Here is a 23,592-nt window from a genome sequence, read left to right on the forward strand (position 1 = left end):
GGGAGGGAGTGAAGGCATAATGAATCTAGGAACAAATCCATCTCTCCACACGTGCCCCTCGGCCATCTGCTCTGCACCCAGGTGCTCTTATCTCCTCTTTGTTAATGACCCCCAAGCCCCCCAATAGTGCTTGAGGTTTGGCATAGGCAGCTGTGTGTCTGAACTTTCCAGTACGGCAGGAACCAGAGATTTTCCCTTCTAGCTGGGAGTTTGCTCTTTGAATAAGAAGGTTACTGAATTCAGTTAGAAGAACAGAGAAAGTGAAATGTGTTGAAACTTGAAAGATATTTTTCAGGGAGATTATGTGGTTAGCAATTTTATCACCTTGCTAATATTATTGGACATTAATTCCCAAATGTTGCAGAGCCAAAGAGAGCAATTAGGCCTTTTTAATGGAAAAGCAGAGCTCCTTAACAGGAAATACTGTTGATGAATCTATGGATGTTTTGTGCAACAGGAAGAAAAAATACTAAGAACTTAGTACAGTGTTCTGCAAATAGTAGGTACTCAGGAGATACTACTGTTGGAAAATAATACTGGAATCTTACCAAACAAATGTTTTTAAGCCTGGAGAGTAAGATGGTTGCCTCAAATAAATGGAGGAAGGCTTTAGCGCTGTTATTCCTCCAGCCTGGAAGTTCTGAATCAGTAACATTTGAGGATTTTTTAAATGAATGTATTGCACCATTATTTGGAGCTATTTTCAAGCCAGCATAAATGGAAATGGCAAGCTGTTTTGTGAACCGACTGTTCTTGGCCAAAGAATCACGGTTTGCTCTTTGATAGAAGCCCATTTGCTTGAAAAGAAAAGCCATGGGGGTGGGCAAGGTTCCTCTCTGTACACAATCTCCTGTCCCAGCAACAGAGGGCATTATTTCCCTTTGTACCTCTGCTAAGCAAAATGCATGCTGAGCCGTGTTAATTCCCTCTAATCTCATTTCTTTCTCCTTTCTTTTCAGTAGCCTAGTTTACTCTCTCGGCAGTTTGGAGTGAAGTTGGGTCCTGATGCGCCATGAGCTTTTAGCAAGTTAGCAAAAAAAGGGTCCCGTTCCTCTCTGTTCACGCGAGCACAGTGTGCATTTCTCAGCCCTTTCACCCTGTGCCATCAGTGGAACCAGGTCTTCAGAAAGCCCCTGGATCACCAATCAGTGGTATTTGAGTGCTTATAGTGTGCAGAGCTCTGTACTAGGCGGTGGGAAGAGTACAGTACAACAGAGTTGGTAGATGAATTCCCTGCCCACATTTATCTTACAGTCTAGTGGGAGCTGGACTATCGTGCAGAGAATCTAGGATGTGAAAATGCTGTTAGAAGCCCTCTTAACTGAAGATGTTGATTTTCCTGAAATTCACAGTGAAACCCATGGGAATTGGGGGGGGGGGGGGAATCAGTTTCCCCCACTGGAACAGTGAGCTTCATCGTCCCTTCCAAAAACAGATGCCTTAGTGTTTTCAAATAAGGGTAGAGGATTAAGTCATATAAATAGTGGTGATGGTTAAGCGCTTACTATGTGCCAAGCACTGCACTAAGTGCTGGGGTGAATATAAGCAAATCAGGTAGGACACAGTCCCTGTCCCTCATGGGGCTCACGGTCTCAACCCCCATTTGACAGATGAGGTCACAGGCAAGGAGCAGTGAAGTGACTTGCCCAGGGTCACACAGCAGGCATGGGGCAGAGCCAGGATTGGAACCCATGGCCTTCTGATTCCAAGGCCTGTGCTTTATCCACTCTGCCATGCTGCTTAGAGGGTCATGAACTGTGGTTAGGAAGGGGGACTGTGTTTAACCTAAAGATCCCCGGGAGGAGCAGAATGCAGGTTGTTGGCACACTCTCCCATCTCATATTAAACATTATTCATCTGTATTATTGTCTGTCTCCCCCTCTATCCCATAACCTCATGGTGGGCAGGGATTGTGTCTGTTATACTGTCATGTTGAACTCTTCCAAGAGCTTAGTACAGTGCTCTGCACACAGTAAGTGCTCAGTAAAAACTATTGATGATGATGATCCGTATTAGGGAAACAGGTGTTCAATTCACCGTTACAACCATTATCATTATGTACCTGATGACAATCCTTCTAATATGAGAAGAAATGAAATCCCCTCCCACCGTCTCATTTCTCCTGTTCTCTCTTTCTTCTCCCTGTGAACAGGTAATTACAAGTTCCCAGAAAAATGTGATTATCTCTAGAAAACACCTTCAAGAAGACCTGCATCTCCAGAGCTGTGGAGCTCTGAGTTCTGCGGTTTCTCTCTTAAGGGTGGCACAAGTCAGTCCCCATTGTGAGCGGGACAGGCTCCACAGTTTCGTCGGAGTTTGCCGGGAGACCATCCTTTAATATCAAAGCTGGACCTACAGAGGACAGACTCATCCCCGTGAGAACTACTTCCGTCTGAATCCCAGACAGATGTGAATGCTGGGCTCAGAAGATGATGGGAAAGAGAAGCATCTTCCTGTCAGATTATGTTTCCTCTTCAGCAGAAAGAGGATATTGAATGAATTTTTCTGAATGTCAAAAGCAAAGGCTTATTCTCATCCTGCAATGAAAAGCATCTTCCCTAGTGGAATTGACTTCTCAGAAGTGCTGGTTCAAATGCTGCTAGGAGGCAGAGTTTCTAGAATATCTTCTCCAAGCCACAAGAGACCTGTTTATACGACTCAGAAGTTATACCTATGTAACGTACTGTACCTCAAAGTGTTTTAACAATGATCAGTGGTTTAATAAAAAGTATTTCTGGACTCTTCTTGTGCAAGGCTGATTGGAGTAGAGATCACGAGGGGATTATTTCATTATGACCCATGATCAGTGCATGCCTAGGTGCCATTAAGCTTACTCTGGTGATGGAGTGGTTCTTTTGCCTAATTAGATATAAGAAGTGAGTTGTGTGATTGATTTTCTTTGAATTGTTCTTAATTTACTCAGAGAAATTCAGCTTCTGAAGCTACGTGGCAAACCTGAATGTCCATGGCACTAAGGTAGGAAATACGTTTGGAAATTTGGAGATTTTTTTTTTTTTGATGTGGACTATTTGGTTAGCTCTCAACTCCTGTTTTTCTCTGAAATTGCTTCTTAAACCTACAGGTGAAATAGAGGAAAAAAATTAGTGCTACAACTTCTGTATGGTTACAATGTGAAAGAGCTAGCTTTGGCAATCTTCTGGAATTTATTGGGAAGTTTCAGACCATAGCCCCTTATCACTGGAGTCTCTTGGGATGGGACAGGGCAGGAGGGAGAAAGGAAATTTCACATCTTGTTTTGAGCTGGAATAGTGTCTCTCCCCCTCTCAGGACCACATCTGGAGAGTTTGCAGTACTCTACCAGTCTCGGCTTTGGGTGGGAGAGTCAAGCAGAGGCCTACCTATTTCATTCCTAGCTTGGGCAGTGGCTAGAGAATGGAAGATAATCTGCTACAAGTCAAAACTCACCTGTGCTGGGTAGTAGCAGCATGGAAGAGAGTTGAGGGTGGAAGCTCGTTTACTGCGTGGAAGAAGATGATGGTATACCACTTCATATTTTTACCAAGAAAAGTATGAATACACTACGAGAATGAGGTAGGAAATGGAGGTGGGGGGTGTTCTGGGAGAGATGTGTCCATGGCATTACTCTAGGTCAGAGACAACTCGAGAGCATAAGACAAGATAAACTAGAATGATTGCAGCTGGAGATGAGGCATTCGGGAGAGATGTGGCCATGAAGTTGCTGTGGGTTGGAGATGACTCGACTGCATAAGACAAGTCTCAGAGTCACTACAGTTGTTTTCATCAATCTGTACAGAGTTCTTATTTTGGTTCTTCTGATTTATGGAAGGTTGACTTTATAGCCTTGAGTGGTCATTTCAGAACTTAATTGTGCCAGTCAAGTCTGGAGGAAAGCCTAAGAAATATAAAGCCTTTTTGGATCTTTACATGACTCCAGAGTCATTTGAGGGTTTTTTTAATTAATAAGCGGCAAAAATAGGCTGGTATCGACTTTTCTAATTAAATTACCTATTTTAAAAATTAATGCTTTAGTCCAAAAAACATGAAAATCTTTTTTCTGAAGAAGGCAGAACGACCAGGTCCTTGAAATTTGAAAGACTTTTCCGGAGCCCTTTGTGTGGATAATGCTCCAAGCGATGACTGCATGTACAGCGCAGAACATCCCTGCTTTCTTCTGGACACATCCCTCCAAGGCCGACCCAGGATGGCAGAGAGTAAGCAAAAGACCTTTACCACTTCAGTCAATCAGTAGAATTTATTGAGTGATTAGTGTGTGTGGAGCACTGTACACAGCAATTGGGAGAATACAATACAATAAGGAGATTAGGTTCATTCAATTCAATCGAATTTATTGAGCGCTTACTGTGTGCAGAGCACTGTACTATACGCTTGGGAAGTACAATTCGGCAACAAATAGAGACAAACCCTGCCCACAACGGGCTCAGGCTAGAGACTGGGTCTCCCCCCCGGCCCCAAAATTTGGCATTCTTAGAAATATATCCAATGCAAACACTCCAAGAATTAATGATTCCGTTCCTCCCCTCTTAACTAGAAGTTGGGGTTGTTTTCTCATAAAACTAGAGTGCCAAAAATCAATAACTCAACTCTGACAATCTTGCTGAGGATGGTCCTTGGTCTATAACTCATTCAATACCTTTCTGAATTAATCAAAGAGGGACAGCGCTGAGCAAATGGCAGAAGAGCAGCATTAGCTCAGCATTTGAGTTTTAGATCCATCAGGGTTATTGAATGTTTTTTCTTTTTTTCTTTTAGTAAATGTTTTCTCAGCCTCATTAGTGTGACATCCTGTGGCAACTTCCAATGCTAATAATTATAGGCATTCATTACCCATCACTGTCTCAAGTGATAGTTTAGGGCTGTTACCCGTATTTGTTGAGGAAAGGATATTTACCAGCTATTATCATTCACCAAAATGCTACCCATGTGCACTATGGAAAACTTTTAGAAATTCATCCCTCTAAATCATTGGTTAAAAAACAAACACAACAAGCACATTTTCTTTATTACTTTAGATTTATTAGTGATATTAGCTTAACTCTTTCCTACGGTCAGTTGCATGCAACACATAGGTCACCCCTTGAATTACAGTAACCCTAAAGCTTTAGTTACTGCATAGTAAGGCTTCTTAAGTCACAGTGTATTTTCTTCAAGGCCTGGGCCAAAAAAAAAAAATCAAGACAAAAATGACATCAATTACCATTTATCTCAATAATGAATACAATTTGACACCAGTATCATACTTTATCTACACACAGTTCAATACTGCTGATGGGTCAGTCTGTTGCTCTTCCAAATCAATTGTTGTTTGTAACATGTTGCCTCAGGAATGAAAGATTGAAGGGAGAGATTGAAGTGGCTGCTGTATTTTTTACATGTGTATAAAAGACAGTAGAAACCTTGTGAGGCCTTGCTCCTCTAGTAGAAGCAACTGGCAAGCATGGCTTTCCCATAGTGAGCACTGCACGGTTTTAATCAGCAAGGAATACACCAAAAGGACTATTACATCTTAGATTGTAGAACAGATTATAGAAGAGAGTAGCTGACCTGTTCCTGGTGCATTTGAATATTTAAGCCTGAAGGAACAATATGTCAAAATTAAAATCCCAAACCATAAATACATATCTAAATAAATATTTAGATTTTTTTAATGGTGTGGCCATCAGTCTTTATTTAACATAGGAAAGGCTCCTTTTTTAAAAATACACGTACTTACAATTCACATTTTGCCAAACTTTAATTACAAGTTATATACTTGTCATAAGGATACCGTTTTCTTTAGAAAGCAGTAGCTGAATCACACACGTTTTACACCATCAAACACGATCTGAGTCAGAACAGTCTTGAAAACCAATCTGAGGGAACTAGCCTTCGTTTTGTTTTTGTTTTTTAATCAACCACGACTTCGTATTAAGTTTTCCTTTTATCCTGTCGCAGACCCACTCGTCACACACTCACATCCACTGGAGTTCAGGATAGACATACAGCATGCCGCGCAGAGGTGACAAACAAATGTCGTTGTCAAAGATGAGGAGAAAAGTAATGAAACGTTGCGAAACACCTAGATGTTTTTACAAAGATGGTATATTGGGCTGCCATCTTGACACATCTCTTTTTTGGCCTAAAGGAAAAAGGAATGAAAGAAAAATACAGACACACTCTCTCTCTCTCACTCACTCACTCACTCTGTGGAGCCTGTTCACCCAGTTGGCTAAATTTTCAGGTCCTGTCCTCGGCCACGAAATTCTTACAAAACCCCAGCTTTCTTACGCTGTGCAGAGCCCAGTTCAGGTGGAAAGTTGAACGAATCTCCTTCAGTTCGTTGCCGAAAACCAGCCACCAGCTAGATGTAGAGGGGAGTTTCCTGCCCCGTCAGGAGCCTGAACATGGCGGCTGGCATCGTCTTCATGTGAATCTGTCGATGAATCGATATCAGGTTTGAAAGCGCGTTGGCAGAAGGCGCTACCACAATCGCGGAGTTACTAAGTAAATCAATGGGGATGAAATAATTAATTCACCACCTAGCTAGACGGCAGAGTGCCTTTCAACCTCGGGGCAGAACTATTGATGGTTTCATCAAGAGCTTTGGACTTAAAAGTATGTATCTTTTCAAGTGCTTGGAAGAAAGAGGATAATTTAACCCACGCAGAAGGTGATTTAGAATGCATTTTATGGGGTCGGAGACTATTAAGTTTATCTTAGCCCTGACTCATAGCAATTTCAAAAGCTTTTTTCCTGTTAGCAGAATAATAATAATAATAATAATAATAATAATGGCATTTATTAAGCGCTTACTGTGTGCAAAACACTGTTCTAAGCGCTGTGGAAGTTACAAGGTGCTTAGGTTGTCCCGAGTGGGCTCACAGTCTTAATCCCCATGTTACAGATGAGGTAACTGGCACAGAGAAGTGAAGTGACTTGCCCAAAGTCACACAGCTGACAATTGGCAGAGCTGGGATTTGAACCCATGACCTCTGACTCCAAAGCAAGTGCTCTTTCGACTGAGCCACGCTGCGTCTCTATCAGAAGTTGATAGTGGAGATGCTATTTATTTATTTATTTATTTTTCCAGTTTGGGTCACAACTCTTGCCTGACTTTTACTGGCCCACTGAACCCCATCTTTCAATCATTCATTCAGTCGTATTTATTGAGCGCTTACTATGTGCAGAGCACTGTACTAAGCACTTGGGAAGTACAAATCGGCAACAGAGACAGTCCCTACCCAACAATCTTCAAAACCTTATTGAAGGCACACCTGCTCCAAGAGACCTTCTGTGACTAAGCCCTCCTTCCAGCGCTTAGTACAGTCTAGCACTTAGTACAGTGGCGGCACATAATAAGCGCTTAACAAATACCCTAATTACTATTATTTCCTTTTCTCCCACTCCCTTCTGCGCTGCCTTGACTTTTTCCCTTGCCCTGATGTACATATCTGTAATTTACTTCTATTAATGTCTGTTTCCCCCTCTAGGCTGTAAGATTGCTGTGGGCAGGGAATGTGTCTGTTATATTGAGAAGCAGCGGGGCTCTGTGGAAAGAGCCCGGGCTTTGGAGTCAGAGGCCATGGGTTCAAATCCTGGCTCTGCCAATTGTCAGCTGTGTGACTTTGGGCAAGTCACTTCACTTCTCTGGGCCTCAGTTACCTCATCTGTAAAATGGGGATTAAGACTGTGAACCCCACGTGGGACAACCTGATCACTTTGTATCCTCCCCAGTGCTTAGAACAGTGCTTTGCACATAGTAAGTGCTTAACAAAAACCATCGTCATTATTATTATTATTATTATTACCCCCTTTGACCCCAGTCCACAGCTCCTACATACATATCCTTTTGTTCTGCTGCTTTCTTTACCTGAAATTAATATTTGACTCCCTCACCGGATCGTAAGCTCCTTGAGGAAAGGGATCCTTTCTACCAATTAACTCTATGGTATGATACTCGTAAGTGCTTAGTGCAGTGCTCTACCCATAGTAAGTGCTAAGTAAAACTATTAAATCACTGGTATCTCGACATGACTACCGCCAACAGCCAGTTAGACCTCCTTGCCTCCAATCTATCCCCTTTCCAGTTCCTACTGTGCTGCCTGGGTCATTTTTCTAAAATATGGTTTTATGAATGTCAGCCCCACAGCACTTATGTACAAATGCATAATTTATTTATATTTATATCTGTCTGCCCCTCAAGACTGTAAGGTCACTGTGGGCAGGGAATGTGCCTACCTCCTCAGTTGTATCGTACTCTCCCATGTGCTTAGTACACAGTAAGTGCTCAATAAATACAGTTGGTTGATTGACCCCCCCACCTCAGAAATTTTCTGTGGCTGCCTATCCATTTCTGCATCACACAGAAACTCCCAACCATTGGTTTCAATAATAATAATAATAATAATGTTGGCATTTGTTAAGCACTTACTATGTGCCAAGCACTGTTCTAAGTGCTGGGTTAGATACAAGGTAATCAGGTTGCCCCATGTGGGGCTCACAGTCTTCATCCCCATTTTACAGATGAGGTAACTGAGGCATAGAGAAGTTAAGTGACTTACCCAAGGTCACACAGCGGACAAGTGGCAGAGCTGGGATTAGAACCCACGAGCTCTTACTCCCAAGCCCAGGCTCTTTCCACTAAGACACGCTCCCTTCAAGTCAGTCAATTAGCTCTAACCCCCTTATGTGGCCTCAGTCCTCTCCCACTTCACCCCCAGAGCATACACTTCAATCCAAACTACTCTCTTTGCCCTTCTCTCATCTCTCTCTCACTGCTGTTGCTCATTGCCCTCTCCCTTCATATCCACCAGATCTCTTCTGATCTACTCCAGAAGAGCTAATGCTCATCCCCCTCCCTCTGCCACTTCAGATCTTCAAGCATTTCATCTAAGTACTTAGGTACTCACTCCCCCTTTTAGACTGTGAGCCCACTGTTGGGTAGGGACCGTCTCTATATGTTGCCGACTTGTACTTCCCAAGCGCTTAGTACAGTGCTCTGCACACAGTAAGCGCTCAATAAATACGATTGATGATGAAGTAACTGAGGTACAGAGAAGTTAAATGACTTGCCCAAAGTCACGCAATTGGCGGAGCTGGGATTTGAACCCAGGACCTTTGACTCCAAAGCCCATGCTCTTTCCACTGCGCCACGCTGCTTCTCTAATGGTTTCTTTCTTACCATTCATTCAATCATATTTATTGATTGCTTACTGTGTGCAGAGCACTGTACTAAGCGCTTGGGAAGTACAAGTCGGCAACATATAGAGATGGTCCCTACACAACGAGGGGCTCACAGGTTACTAGAACCGTGAGCATTAACATCCTACACTAGCTCTCTACACCTTCAAATCAGCTCTCCCCACCCCCTCATCTTCTTCACTCCTCCCATGCACAACTCCTACCTCTTCCCCACACTCACCTCCTCTTTCTGTTTTGTATTTGTTGAGCACTTACTATTTGCCAGGCATCATACTAAGCGCTGGTGTAGATACAAGAGAAACAGTGTGGCTCAGTGGAAAGAGCCTGGGCTTGGGAGTCAAAGGTCATGGGTTCTAATCCTGGCCCCACCACTTGTCAGCTGTGTGACTTTGGGCAAGTCATTTAACTTCTTGGTGCCTCAGTTGCCTCATCTGTAAAATGGGGATTAAGGCTGTGAGTCCCATGTGAGGCAACCTGATTACCTTGTATCTACCCCAGCGCTTAGAACAGTGCTTGGCACATAGTAAGCACTTAACAGATACCATTATTATTATTATTGTTATTATTATTACAAGCTAGTCTAGTTGGACACAGTCCATGTCCCACTTGGGGCTCACGGTCTTAATCCCCATTTTACAGATGAGGGAACGGAGGCCCAGAGAAGTGACTTGCCCAAGGTCACACAGCAGACAAGTGACAGAGAGGAGACTAGAACGCAGGTCCTCCTGGTGTCCAGGCCTGTGCTCTATCCATTAGGCAACACTGCTTCTCCCCTGACTCTTATCCACTGCTCATGCTATTCCCCAGCCTGCAACTCCCTTCTCCACAAAATCCCCCAGACCTCTGCCCTCCTAAATTCCCACGTTCTCCAACAAGCCTGCCCTCCATATCCGCATCCTAAGTGGTATCATCATCATCATCATCATCAATCGTATTTATTGAGTGCTTACTATGTGCAGAGCACTGTACTAAGCGCTTGGGAAGTACAAATTGGCAACATATAGAGACAGTCCCTACCCAGCAGTGGGCTGGTATCCACCCATCAGTCATACCTAACTTGTCTGATGCCACTGATTCATTTCCAACCCATAGCAAGTCCATGGACACATCTCTCCCAGAATGCCCCATCTCCATCTGCAATCATCCTGTGGGTGGATCCATATTATTTTCTTGGTAAAAAGATGAAAGCGGTTTACCGTTGCCTCCTTCCACGCACTAAACTTGAGTCTCCGCCCTCGACTCTTTCCCATGTCGCTGCCGCCCAGCACTGGTGAGTTTTGACTTGTAGCAGATTGCCTTCCACCCTCTAGCCACTGCCCAAGCTAGGAATAAAATGGGTAGGCCTCTGCTTGACTCACCCTCCCATAGCCGAAACTGGTAGATTACTGGAAACTCTCCAGGTATCATCCCGAGAAGAGGGTCATACCTAGCACTTATGTATAATTGATTGAACATTCATCTTATTTATTCTGACTGCTTGCAAATATCCCATGTTTATCTTCCCCATTAGAGTGTAAGCTCCTTATGGGCAGGAAATGAGTCTCTTGTTCCTGCTGTGCTTTCTCTAGAGTTTGGTACAGTGCATTGCATTCAGAAGGAGCCCAGCAAATACCATTACGACTACACAGGTCGGTGGAGTATTGGAGAAGATGAGGAGATGGAGTGATGAGGGTGGGAGTGTGGAGGGAGGGGGCTGCCTGGGTAAGTCTTGGAAATAATAATAATGATGGCATTTGTTAAGCACTTACTATGTGCCAAGCACTGTTCTAAGCGCTGGGGGAGATGCAAGGTAATCAGGATGTCCCACATGGGGCTCACAGTCTTAATCCCCATTTTACAGATGAGGTAACTGAGGCACAGAGAAGTGAAGTGACTTTCTCCAAGTTACACAGCTGACAAGTGGCAGAGGGATTAGAACCCATGACCTCTGACTCCCAAGCCCGGGCTCTTTCCACTGAGCCTCGCTGCTTCTCTGCGTAGAAAAGACCTGTGGCTATATCATCATCATCAATGGTATTTGCTGAGTGCTTGCTATGTGCAGAGCACTGTACTAAGCGCTTGGGAGACTACAATCCAACAGAGTTGGCAGAGACATTACCTGCCCATAATGAGCCCATAATGAGGGGAAAACGGACATTAATTTAAAGGCCATACTAGCCTGATTCTTAAAGGTAAGGTCCATACAAAAGCATGTCCAGCCTGTCCCCACTCCTTTATTCTCTCCTGCCTCTCACCTCCCCTTCCTGCCATGTGCTCTCTCCACGGCTTTACCTGTAATTAATAATAATAATGTTGGTATTTGTTAAGCACTTACTGTGTACCAAGCACTGTTCTAAGCACTGGGGTAGATACAAGGTAATCAGGTTGTCCCATGTGGGGCTCACAGTCTTCATCCCCACTTTACAGATGAGGTAACTGAGGCACGGAGAAGTTAAGTGACTGGCCCAAGGTCACCCAGCTGACAAGCGGCTGAGCAGGGATTTGAACCCATGACTTCTGACTCCAAAGCCCGTGTTCTCTCTATTGAGCCACGCTGCTTCTCTACCTTTACTACCTGCCTGCCCTGGGCTTCAGCAGAGGACACTGGGGAGATGTGGAGAACTAGAGCTCCATCAAAGCCGGGCGTTTCTGGGTCTGTGACTTGGTTTTCCAGAGTGAGAACTGTGCTAGATGCTCCTAATTTTTCTGGCCCTGCCAGTAAGCCTATGCTCTTGCTAGAGAAAAAGAACAATTTTGTCCTATCAGCAAAAACCTACAGTGAGGTAAGGCCAGGCACAAGCGCTACTCTTATCTTGGCCTTTTCTCCTTCTGACCCTTCTCTCTCCCCACCTCTTGGACCTATCTGTCCTTCATCAATCAATCAATCAATGGCACGTGCAGATCAGTGTACTAAGAGCTTGGGAGTGTACAATACAACAGAACAGGTGGACATGTTCCCTGCCTATAATGGGGTTATAGTCATCCAAGAGAAGCAGCATGGCTTAATGGTTAGAGCACGGGCCTGAGAGTCAGAAGGATCTGGAGTTCTAATCCAGGCTCTGCCACTTGTCTGCCGTGTGACCTTGGGCAAGTCACTTAACTTCTCTGTGCCTCAGGTACCTCATCTGTAAAGTGGGGGAATGTGAGCCGCATGTGGGACAGGGACTGTGTCCAACCTGATTAAACTTGTTTCATTCAATCGTATTTATTGAGCACTTACTGTGTGCAGAGCACTGTACTAAGCGCTTAGTTTCTACCCCATTGCTTAGAACAGTGCTGGACACATAGTAAGTACTTAGTACCATTATTATTATTATTCATTCATATTTGAGCACTTACTGTATGCAAAGCACTGTACTAAGCATTTGGGCTACAATAAACAGACACATTCCCTGCCTACAACGGGCTATAAGGTCTTCATCTGCTCCTCTCTCCTCACCCCATCTCTCCAGAGCATTCATGGCCTGACAATCCCCCCCTACCCCTTCACAGGGCCCAGAGCCACTTTTCAGCAATCACCTTGATGTTTCATACCAGCTGCAACTGCCCCCACAAATCCCTCCCCAGCATCTTCCCCCCTCATTCCCTCCTCAGAAAAGTGGCTTGGGAACTGCTCTTTCCCTTACCTCCCTCTGAAGCAATCTCTCAGAGCTGGGAATAACTGGCTAAAAAACTAAAACCTGGTGAGTACCCTCTTTCCTGAGGTTAATTTGCCGCAAAAATTACTCTGTTATACTTCTAGAAAGACAGGCACGTAATGTGGCACGAGGAGAGCTGCTCTGGACCCTATGTGGCTACCTAAGGCTACGGGGACATGGGCAAGATGGTATCCGGAAGGCTGGATGCCACCTTCTGAAAATGCTGTCCATTAATGTTCTTCAGTTTCAAGAATATTTTCAACTTCCTCAGGATCCCTTAGGCAGCCAAAGTACAGAGTCTTTCTGAAGGATGTTGGATTTTTGCCTCAATTCTTAGGCATCATCCAGCAGCAACATACTCCAGGGACCCTGCCAAATGTGTTTTTAATTCCTAGGAATCATCCGGAAGAAATATACTTCAGGGACCCTGCCAAACATTTTTTTTTTAATCCAGATTTGGCTGCCGCTTCTGCTGGAGCCACCATTCATTCATTCAATTGTATTTATTGCACATTTACTGCGTGCAAAGCACTACACTAAGTGCTTTGGGGAGTACAGTGTAACAATAAACAGACACACTCCCTGCCTACAATGAGCTTACAGTCCCAGTCAATCGTATTTATTGGGCATTTTACTGTGTGCAGAGCATTGTACTAAGTGCTTGGGAGAGGATGCTATAACAACATAACAGACACAGTCCCTGCCCACAACAAACTTAAGGTCTGGGCTGCCCAGGCCTGCATCCTCTACAATAGTGATGGTATTGGTAAGTGCTTTCTATGTGTCAAACACTGTCCTAAGCACTGGGATAGAGGCAAGTTAATCATATTGGACACATTCCCTATCCCACATGGGGCTCGCGGTCTTAGGAGGGAGGACCAAGAGCATCTTGTGAACAAGTGGCTTGGGATCATCATCATCATCAATCGTATTTATTGAGCGCTTACTATGTGCAGAGCACTGTACTAAGCGCTTGGGAAGTACAAATTGGCAACATATAGAGACAGTCCCTACCCAACAGTGGGCTCACAGTCTAAAAGGGGGAGACAGAGAACAAAACCAAACATACTAACAAAATAAAATAAATAGAATAGATATGTACAATTCTATCTATATGTACAATTGGGATCAGGCTCTCTTCCCAGCCTCCCCTCCTCCAGATCCTGGAACTACACAGATGTGGCTGCAAGAAGAGCAGTGAACAGAATTCAGGCAGAACTGAGCATTAAAGCACATTACCAGGCCTGTCAAATTCCACAGGGATTTGACAATCTTGGGTAAAAAACAATTCCTCGGAGGAGGAAATAAAAGACTATTTTGGTAAGTAGCGTTTGTGGCTCCCAGCGGGTTAGGTAGAAAAGCAGCATGGCCTAGTGGAAAGAGTATGGGCCTGGCAATCAGAGGACCTGGGTTCTACTTCTGGTTCTACCAGTTGCTTGCTGAGTGACCTTGGGCAAATCACTCAGCTTCTCTGTGCCTCAGTTTCCTCAACTGTAAAAGGCATCTATTATTGTAGTGTACTCTCCCTAGTGCTTAGTACAGCGCTCTGTATGCAGTAAGCGGTCAATAAATACGATCGAATGAATGAATAAAATGGGGATTCAAAACCTGTTCTCCCTCCTAATTAAGACTGGGTGCCCCCATGTGGGATGGGGACTGTATCCGACCTAATTAATGTGTACCTACCTCAGCTCTTAGAACAGTGTTTGACACATAGTAAGTGCTTACCAAGTACCTTAAAACAAACAATAGAGATGGGTCAGAAGACAAGCTTGCAGTGGGGTGATGAGAGAAGAGTCTGAGCTCCCTGTGGGCAAGAAACATGTCTACCAACTCTACTGTACTGTTCTTTCCCTAGAGCTCAGTACAGTGCTCTGCACACAGTAAGCGCTCAATAAATACTATTGCTTGATCCACTGAAAGAGCTAACACACCAGAGACAGGTCGTGCCACCTGAAATGTGTATGTGCGTGTTGAGATAAAAAAGGAGAAACAAAAAGAGACAACAAAAAGACAGGCTCATGGGGTTGGAAGGTAGGAATTTCTCTGAAAAGGGCACACTCTTGAGGAATCAATCAATCAATGGAACTTATTGAGCACTTACTATGTGCAGAGCACTGTACTAAGTGCTTGGGAGAATAAAATACAACAGAATTAGCAGACACATTCCCTACCCATAGTGAGCTTATAATGTATAGGGCAGAGGCAGACATTAATATGAATGAATAGGTAATTTATAATATATAAAGATACGTATATATGTGCTGTGGGGTTGGGGGTGGGGCTACTATCAAGTGTCCAAAGGTCACAGATTAAAGTGCAGAGACAACACAGGAGGGAGAGTGAGGAAGAAAAGAGGGGGAGGGTGTTATTGTCATTCTAGTGTCTAGGGCTGTTTATTTACATTTATGTCTGTTTCCTCCTACCCCCACCCCAACCTGCCAGACTGTAAGCTCTTTGGGGGCAGAGAATGCGTCTGTTTACTGTCGTATGGTAATAATAATAATAATGCTGGTATTTGTTAAGCTCCTACTATGTGCCAAGCACTGTTCTAAGCGCTGGGGGGGATACAAGGTAACCAAGGTTGTCCCACGTGGGGCTCACAATCTTCATCCCCATTTTACAGATGAGGGAACTGAGGCACAGAGAAGTTAAGTGACTTGCCCAAAGTCACACAGCTGAGAAGTGCCAGAGCTGGGATTATAATAATAATAATAATGTTGGTATTTGTTAAGCGCTTACTATGTGCAAAGCACTGTTCTAAGCGCTGGGGAAGTTACAAGGTGATCAGGTTGTCCCACGTGGGGCTCACGGTCCTCATTCCCATTTTACAGATGAGGGAACTGAGGCCCAGAGAAGTGAAGTGACTTGCCCAAAGTCACACAGCTGACAAGTGGCGGAGCCAGGATTTGAACCCGCAATCTCTTGACTCCAAAGCCCGGGCTCTTTCCACTGAGCCACGCTGCTTCCCCAAGCGCTTAGCTACTCCCCACGCTACTCTTCCAAGCGCTTAGTACAGTGCTATGCACACAGTAAACGCTCGATACAGTTGAATGAGTGAAAGAATGAAGGAAGAGAAGCAGTCTCCAGTGTTCACTTTACCTTTCACTTCCTTCTCTTTTTGTCCCCTGCTCCCCTTATCGCCCTACTTCATTCCTTGTGTAATAGCCCCTCTCCTGTTTTGGGGTTGCAGCGACTAGGCAAAAGAGCAAATATGGCATCCTTTAAAATTGATCAAAACCCATACACAACATAAGAAGCAACAGTCCTGCCAATCTAAATTTCCCTTGAGGATCTTAAAGGCAAGCCTGTGGGGGTCGAGGGAGGAGGCTGCGGTGAGCTGGCAGAGCAGATTCTCTAACTCACTCCAGGGAAGGCAAGGGCTCAGCAAGCCACTTAATTATTTTCTGCCTCTGTTTCCTCATTAGCAAAATGACTACTATTACATGTTAGTCATTTCTACCTAGATGAAGCACACTACTTAATTGGAAAAATCAAATATATGAATAAATAATGAAATCAAACTTAATAAATAATATTCAGAGCCTGACATGGCTCATTCTGAAGAATATCTTTATCGGTTTGGGAGGGATTTCAGTTTCTCTGTTCCCTTGGCACTGTTTTTTGTTTTTTGTTTTCCTTACATTTACTCATTGAAATCACCACGATCCACCAAGGCCCCCCTGAAGCCCATCGATACCTCAGGTCTTGTTTATTAGTCACTAATTTTCCAAACATCCTGAGGAATGACAAAAAACGGAGAGAGACACTTTAATCTCCCAACCCAGTCCTCAGTCAAGGCAGAGAAGAAGCATAGAGATGAAAGGATTATAAAACCCATCAGTCTGAGTGTCTCGCCGCTTTGAATATCAATTTATCTCATGATGGAAAAGTCTGAACCAGAGATGGAGACATTTTCTATTGCTCCCAGTCCTACACAGCTCAATTGATTTCTTCTTTCATGTGAGTAGTTGATCACTTACTGGGGCTGAAACATCTAAGAACCACTTAAGAAAAATCCCATTTTCCTTTTTTAAAATCATTTACAGGCTAAAACAAGACTAACGGCACGTCCACTTTTGTCCTTCTTCCTGGTCAAATAGTCCTGCCAACCCCTTCCACATCACACAAGGGACTGCTTTCCTCCAAGGCACCTGAAATCTTTTCCCTCATCTGAAAAATTGGGATTTAATACCGGCTCTCCCGTCTACTTAGAATGCGAGCGCCATGTGGGACCTGATTATCTTTTGTCCACCCAGCACTTAGTACCATGCTTGGCACACAGTTCGTGCTTAACAAATACCGCAATTATTATTGTTATTATTTCAATCAGAAAGGAGTAGCTATTTACAATGTCAGTAGGAAGTACTAATCAAAGGAAGCTGAAATGTGACTCTACGAGCTTGGCCAAAGCTGAGGTCAGAGCTGGATAATAATAATGATGATGATGGTATTTGTTAAGCGCTTACGAAGCAGCATGGTATAGTGGGTAGGGCACGGGACTAGGAGTCAGAAGTCATGGGTTCTAATCCTGACTCCCCCACTTGTCTGCTGCGCGGCCTTGGGCAAGTTGCTTCACTTCTCCGTTACCTCATCTGTAAAATGGGGATTAAGACTGTGAGCCCTATGTGGGACAGGGACTGTGTCCAACCCGATTTGCTTGTATCACTCCAGGGCTTAGTACAGCTCCTGGCACATAGTAAGCGCTTAACAAATACCATAATTACCATAATTATTACTATGTGTCAAACACGGTTCTAAGAGCTGGGGTATGTACAAGCTAATCATGATGGACACAGTCCTTAAATGCAGCGCTCTGCAAACAGTAAGCGCTCAATAACTGATTGACTGATTAAATCATAACCCAACAAAGAAAGGGAAAGAGGGCCTAAAGCCTAGAAATTAGAACATATCCACTCTTCTCCCAGCTGCGGGGAGGAGTTTTTTGCTCTGAGCCAACTCCAGAGTATACTGTATCTAAATTTACCATCTCCCTAAGTCCTCAATCTTAGTGTCCATTCATTCAATCGTATTTATTGAGAGCTTACTGTGTGCAGAGCACTGTACTAAGCGCTTGCCCCATACATGCCACAGCTGAGTGAATACTTAAGGAAGGGCTAAATCCAGCGGCACTATCTGAAGTTGCCAAAATGGATGCAGAAGCCCCACATCAGACACAGTTCTCAGCAGGGCAATGTAAAGCAGGTCTCTGTCTCCTGTGTCAGCTGAAACAACGTTTGACTGACGAGGAAAAATAAACCAATAATGGAAAGGCCTAATTACTGCCATTACTCCACTCTCCCATGACACACACTGTCTGCGAGATGATGATATGGCTAAATCAGCCAGAAAAAAATCGCTCTATCTCAACAGCACAGGTCAAAATGGAGATATAGACAGGCTTTATTAGCGGCAACATGCTAAGTGTGCCGATCTGCTTGTCGGCCAGAGAATTTCTGTCAGATTCGGGGCGAACAACGTTGGCGACAAAGCCAACAGAGGCATCCTCGGGTAGAACCACAGACTCTTGACCTGGACAGAGACCACTTTAGCCCAAATGGGCTCCCAGAAGTAACTTGTGACATAGGGAGGGTTAGATGGCCCAGAATTTTTTTTTAAATGGTATTTGCTAAGCTCTTACTTAGAACAGTGCTTGGCACATAGTAAGCACTTAACAAATACCATCGTTATTGTTATGTGCCAGGCATTGTTCTAAGCGCAGAAGTAGATACAAGGTAATCAATCAATCGTATTTATTGAGTGCTTACTGTGTGCTAAGCGTTTGGGAAGTACAAGTTGGCAAAATATCAGATTGGACACAGTCCCTGTCCCACATGGAGCTCACAGTCTCAATCCCCATTTTACAGTTGAGGTACCTGGGGCACAGAGAAGTCAAGTGACTCCCCCAAGGTCACTCAGCAGCCAAATGGCATAGCCAGGACTAGAATCCATTTCCTTCCGACTTCCAGGACCGTGCTCTAGCTACTAGGCCATGCCGTTTCTCCAAGACCAAACCCTGCTGGGATGCGTCCCAGAGGGGTTCAGGGAGTTGATGCCAGCCCTGGGGAATAACCTGCAGTGGCCAAGAGCTTCCTTAATCAATCAATCAATCAATCAATCATATTTATTGAGCACTTACTGTGTGCACAGCACTGTACTAAGCGCTTGGGAAGTACAAGTTGGCAATGTATGTACTTCTGTAAGGTAATCAGATTGGACACAGTCCCCGTCCCCATCGGAGTTCACAGTCTTAATCCCCATTTTACAGTTGAGGCACCTGGGGCACAGAGAAGTCAAGTGACTTCCCCAAGGTCACTCAGCAGCCAAATGGCATAGCCAGGACTAGAATCCATTCCCTTCTGACTTCCAGGACCGTGCTCTAGCTACTAGGCCATGCTGTTTCTCCAAGACCAAACCTTGCTGGGATGCGTCCCAGAGGGGCTCAGGGGGTTGATGGCAGCCCTGGGGAATAACCCGCAGTGGCCAAGAGCTTCCTTAACCCATTAGCAACCCTCTGTCACCTATGGGAGCCCAACTGGCCCCCCACTTCTCCTGCCCCTTTGCCTATTTCGGGGCCAGGCCTATACAACATCATGGGGCTAGAAGCTTTCACGCCCCAAATCAAGGCACACGGTTCAGTGCCTTGGATTGAGAGTTCAGAAGGAAAATAGCTTGGGCGACGGCAAGGCCTAGTGGAAATAAAACCAGGCCTGGGAATTGGAGGACCTGGGTTCTAATCCCAGCTCTGCCGCTTGTCTGCTGTGTGACCTCGGGCAAGTCGCTTCACTTCTCTGGGCCTCAGTTCCCTCATCTGCAAAAGGGGATTCATTCATTCATTCACATTTTTTGAGCACTTACTGCGTGCAGAGGGTTGTACTAAGTGCTTGGGAAAGAACATACAACAATAAACAGCTTACAGTCTAGAGAAGCAGCGTGGCTCAGTGGAAAGAGCCCGGGCTTTGGAGTCAGAGGTCACGGGTTCAAATCCCGGCTCTGCCACTTGTCAGCTGTGTGACTTTGGGCAAGTCACTTAACTTCTCTGTGCCTCAGCTCCCTCATCTGTAAATGGGGATGAAGACTGTGAGCCCCCCGTGGGACAACCTGATCACCTTGTAACCTCCCCAGCGCTTAGAACAGTGCTTTGCACATAGTAAGCGCTTAATAAATGCCATTATTATTTATTATTATTAGAGGGGGGGAAACAGACATCAATACAAATAAAGTTACCAATATGGGCATAAGTGCTGTGGGGCTGGGAGGGAGGAAACAGCAAAGGCCTTTTCTCTCTCCTACTAAGCTATGAGCCCCATATGGGACCTGATTACCCTGTATCTACACCCCAGTGCTGTAAGTGTTTGACACATAGTAAGCTCTTAACAGACCTCTCAGGATCGCACCTGGAGAGTTTCCAGTAGTCTACCAGTCTCGGCTATGGGAGGGAGAGCCAAGAAGAGTCATATCCATTCCATATCATATCATATCCATAGCTTTGGCAGTGGTTAGCAAGTGGAAGGCAATCTGCTACAAGTCACAACTCTCCTGTGCTGGGCAGCAGTGGCATCGGAGATAGGTGAGTGTGGAGACTCAAGTTGACTGCATGGGAGAAGGCAATGGTAAACCACTTCCCTATTTTGACCAACAAAACTACATATACACTACCAGAACAATTGCAGCTGAAGGTGGGACATTCTGGGAGAGTTGTGTCCATGGAGTTGCTATGGGTCGGAAATGACAACATAAGAAGAGACGAGCTCTTAACAAATACCACAATTATCATTATAACTAATAAAACAGGACAGTCCAGATCAGAGGAAAAAATGAAAAACCCTCTTACCTCTCCCACAGAATTGGACAAAGCTTGGACTATCTTCTCATGGGCCGTGGCCACCACACTCTGCCCGTTGATCTCAATAATACGATGTCCAACTCGAACCCCTCCTCGCTCTGCTATCCCGCCTCGCATCAGGCTACAAATCTGAAAGGAGAGACAGAGGTGAACGCAACTTGCGAACCTGCTGCCAAAAGTATTCCATCTGAAGAATGCAGGGCATCAATGGCATTATGAACGGGGAGCAGCGTGGCCCAGGGGCAAGAGCACAGCCTTGGGATTCAGAGGACGTGGGTTCTAGTCTCGGCTCCGCCACTCGTCTGCTGTGTGACTTTGGACAAGTCACTTCACTTGTCTGTGCCTCAGTTCCCTCATCTGTAAAATGGGGATGAAGACTGTGAGCCCCATGTGCAACAGGGATGGTGTCCATCCTAATTACCTTGTATCTACCCCAGGGCTTACAACAGTGTTGGGCACACAGTAAGCACTTAATAAATTTGATTGATTGGTATGAGAGTGTAGAAAGTGTAGCAGTGAGTGGCAGCTTGGATTCAGAACACATGATTCCTCAAAAAATTCCTCTCCCCCTCCTCCCCCTCCCCATCCCCTGCCTTACCTCCCTCCCCATAGCACCTGTATATATGTATGTATGTTTGTACATATTTATTACTCTTTTATTTGTACATATTTATTCTATTTTGTTAATATGTTTTGTTTGTTGTCTGTCTCCCCCTTCTAGACTATGAGCCCGCTGTTGGGTAGGGACCGTCTCTATATGTTGCCAACTTGTACTTCCCAAGCGCTTAGTACAGGGCTCTGCACACAGTAAGCGCTCAATAAATATGATTGAATGAATGAATGAAATCAAGTGCTTCCATTTACTGTCTGTTGCCTGGGGACTTAGCAGGTATGAACATATAACCTTGATTAGCACGGAGAAACAGACCCATCGATGAGCTAAGTGGCGTGTACTCAAGGAAAAGAATATGCTATCAAACAGCAAAGCATTCGCTGTGCCCAAAACATTGCCTCTTCTGCCACCTGTGGTCCAGACATTCATCCATTCATTCGGTGGTATTCATTGAGCACTGAGTGGGTGCAGAGCACTGTACTAAGCGCTTGGGAGAGTACACTATAACAACAGTCACATTCCAGAAGCAGCCTGGTTTAGTGGAAAGAGCCTGGGGTTGGGAGTCAGAGGTCATGGGTTCTAATCCCAGCTTCACCACATGTCTGCCGTGTGACCTTGGGCAAGTCACTTAACTTCTCTGAGCCTCAGTTACCTCATCTGTAAAATGGGGATTAGGACTGTGAGCCCCACGTGGGACAACCTGATCACCTTGTATTCCCCCCAGCGCTTAGAACAGGGCTTTGCACATAGTAAGCGCTTAACAAATGCCATTATTATAATTATTATTATTATTATTATTGTTCCCTACTCAAAATGAGCTTAGAGTCTAAAGGGAATGTTCCCGAGTGGGTTTTCTTAATGACATTTATTAAATGCTTACTATGTGCAAAGCACTGTTCTAAGCGCTGGGGAGGTTACAAAGTGATTAGGTTGTCCCACAGGGGGCTCACAGTCTTAATCCTCATTTTACAGATGAGGGAACTGAGGCACAGAGAAGTGAAGTGACTTGCCCAAAGTCACACAGCTGACAGTTGGCAGAGCCGGGATTTGAACCCATGACCTCTGACTCCAAAGCCCGTGCTCCTTTCCACTGAGCCACACTGGGTTGATTTTAGGAAACGGTCTCACCTATGTCAATCCAAACGTAACCCAATGTGCATCCGTGTGGAGGCCAGGACCAATGTAAAATGAAAGGTGGAAAAGAAAAGGGTGCCAGGTGACCAATGGAAGGGCAGCACTGAAAACCCAAACTCGTGTCTGGGCCTGCTGCGAGTGGCGGGCTAAAGAGTTGGTTCCTAGCTTGCAATCCGAGTCCCAGAAATCTGTCACCTGCCCCACACATAAAACTAACTTCCAAATCAACAAACTGTGGCCCAACGGGCAGAGCACAGGCCTGAGAGCCAGAAGGACCTGGATTCTAATCCCACTGCCGCTCCTTGTCTGCGGTGTGGCCTTGGGAAAGTCACTTCACTTCTCTGGACCTCAGGGACCTCATCTGTAAAATGGAGATGAAGACTGTGAGCCCCACACCGGACAAGGACTGCGTCCAACCTAATTATCTTCTATCTACCCCAGCACTTACTACAGCTCCTGGCACATAGTAAAAGCTTAACAAATACCACAATCATCATTATTACTCTCATTATCGTTATTATTATTTCTATTAAATGCAGTAACTATGGTGATGATGGAGTCCAACACTGCAAATGACAGATAAGCCTCAGTCCTGAGACTTTAGGACTGAGAACCCGCAGAGAATTAATTGTGTAGAGGCTTTTAGACTGTGAGCCCACTGTTGGGTAGGGACTGTCTCTATATGTTGCCAACTTGTACTTCCCAAGCGCTTAGTACAGTGCTCTGCACACAGTAAGCGCTCCATAAATACGATTGATGATTGATGATTCACACTCTCCTGTCCCTGTCCATCATTCCCTCCCCTCTCCCCATAACCTGCCTGGGCAGCAAAGGGGACAGTAATAACAATGATGGCATTTGTTAAGTGCTTACTATGTGCAAAGCACTGTTCTAAGTGCTGCGGGGGGATACAAGGTGATCGGGTTGTCCCACGTGGGGCTCACAGTCTTAATCCCTATTTTACAGATGAGGTAACTGAGGCACAGAGAAGTTAAGTGACTTGCCCAAGGTCACACAGCAGACATGTGGGGGAACTGGGATTAGATTAGATTAGATATGCTCAGTCACATCCTGGTCCCTATGGTAGACGGTTTGCAATTTCAGAAATGACAGGGGCCCCCCTTTACCCTCAGAAAGCACAGAAAGGGTCTTTCCACAGACTCCAATGAAAATCTATTATGCAGTGACATTTTTCAGGCAAG

At 44.9% G+C, this 23,592-nt stretch overlaps 2 protein-coding genes and 2 non-coding genes across 10 annotated transcripts in view; 2 read left to right on the forward strand and 2 right to left on the reverse strand.

Annotated features, from left to right (window-relative positions):
• Positions 1-2,732, forward strand: part of FAM189A1 (family with sequence similarity 189 member A1) — a 408,034-nt gene extending 405,302 nt beyond the window's left edge. For both annotated transcript variants that reach the window (XM_038746877.1, XM_038746876.1), the window contains one exon: positions 2,153-2,732. In XM_038746877.1, the coding sequence (XP_038602805.1) occupies positions 2,153-2,338 (186 nt within the window). In that variant the 3' untranslated portion in view covers positions 2,339-2,732. The remainder of the gene's footprint in view (positions 1-2,152) is intronic.
• Positions 2,733-3,278: 546 nt separating this feature from the next.
• LOC119929017 lies at positions 3,279-3,416 on the forward strand. Its single transcript, XR_005451161.1, has one exon. It is a non-coding gene; the product is annotated as a small nucleolar RNA SNORA7 (small nucleolar RNA).
• A 900-nt stretch (positions 3,417-4,316) lies between these two features.
• The window catches only part of APBA2 (amyloid beta precursor protein binding family A member 2), a 343,044-nt gene continuing 323,768 nt past the window's right edge, over positions 4,317-23,592 (reverse strand). For 5 of the 6 annotated variants that reach the window (XM_038746997.1, XM_038747001.1, XM_038747000.1 and 2 more), the window contains 2 exons: positions 20,632-20,772; positions 4,318-6,412 (listed from right to left, as the gene is read on the reverse strand). In XM_038746997.1, the coding sequence (XP_038602925.1) occupies positions 6,341-6,412; positions 20,632-20,772 (213 nt within the window). In that variant the 3' untranslated portion in view covers positions 4,318-6,340. Of the gene's footprint in view, positions 6,413-20,631; positions 20,773-23,592 lie in introns of all 6 variants that reach the window. The other variant, XM_038747002.1, reaches the window with a different exon arrangement.
• Positions 10,461-10,598, reverse strand: LOC119929400. Its single transcript, XR_005451526.1, has one exon. It is a non-coding gene; the product is annotated as a small nucleolar RNA SNORA7 (small nucleolar RNA).

The sequence above is a fragment of the Tachyglossus aculeatus genome, chromosome 5 (assembly GCF_015852505.1).
Source record: "Tachyglossus aculeatus isolate mTacAcu1 chromosome 5, mTacAcu1.pri, whole genome shotgun sequence".
Classification (NCBI taxonomy): Eukaryota; Metazoa; Chordata; class Mammalia; order Monotremata; family Tachyglossidae; genus Tachyglossus; species Tachyglossus aculeatus.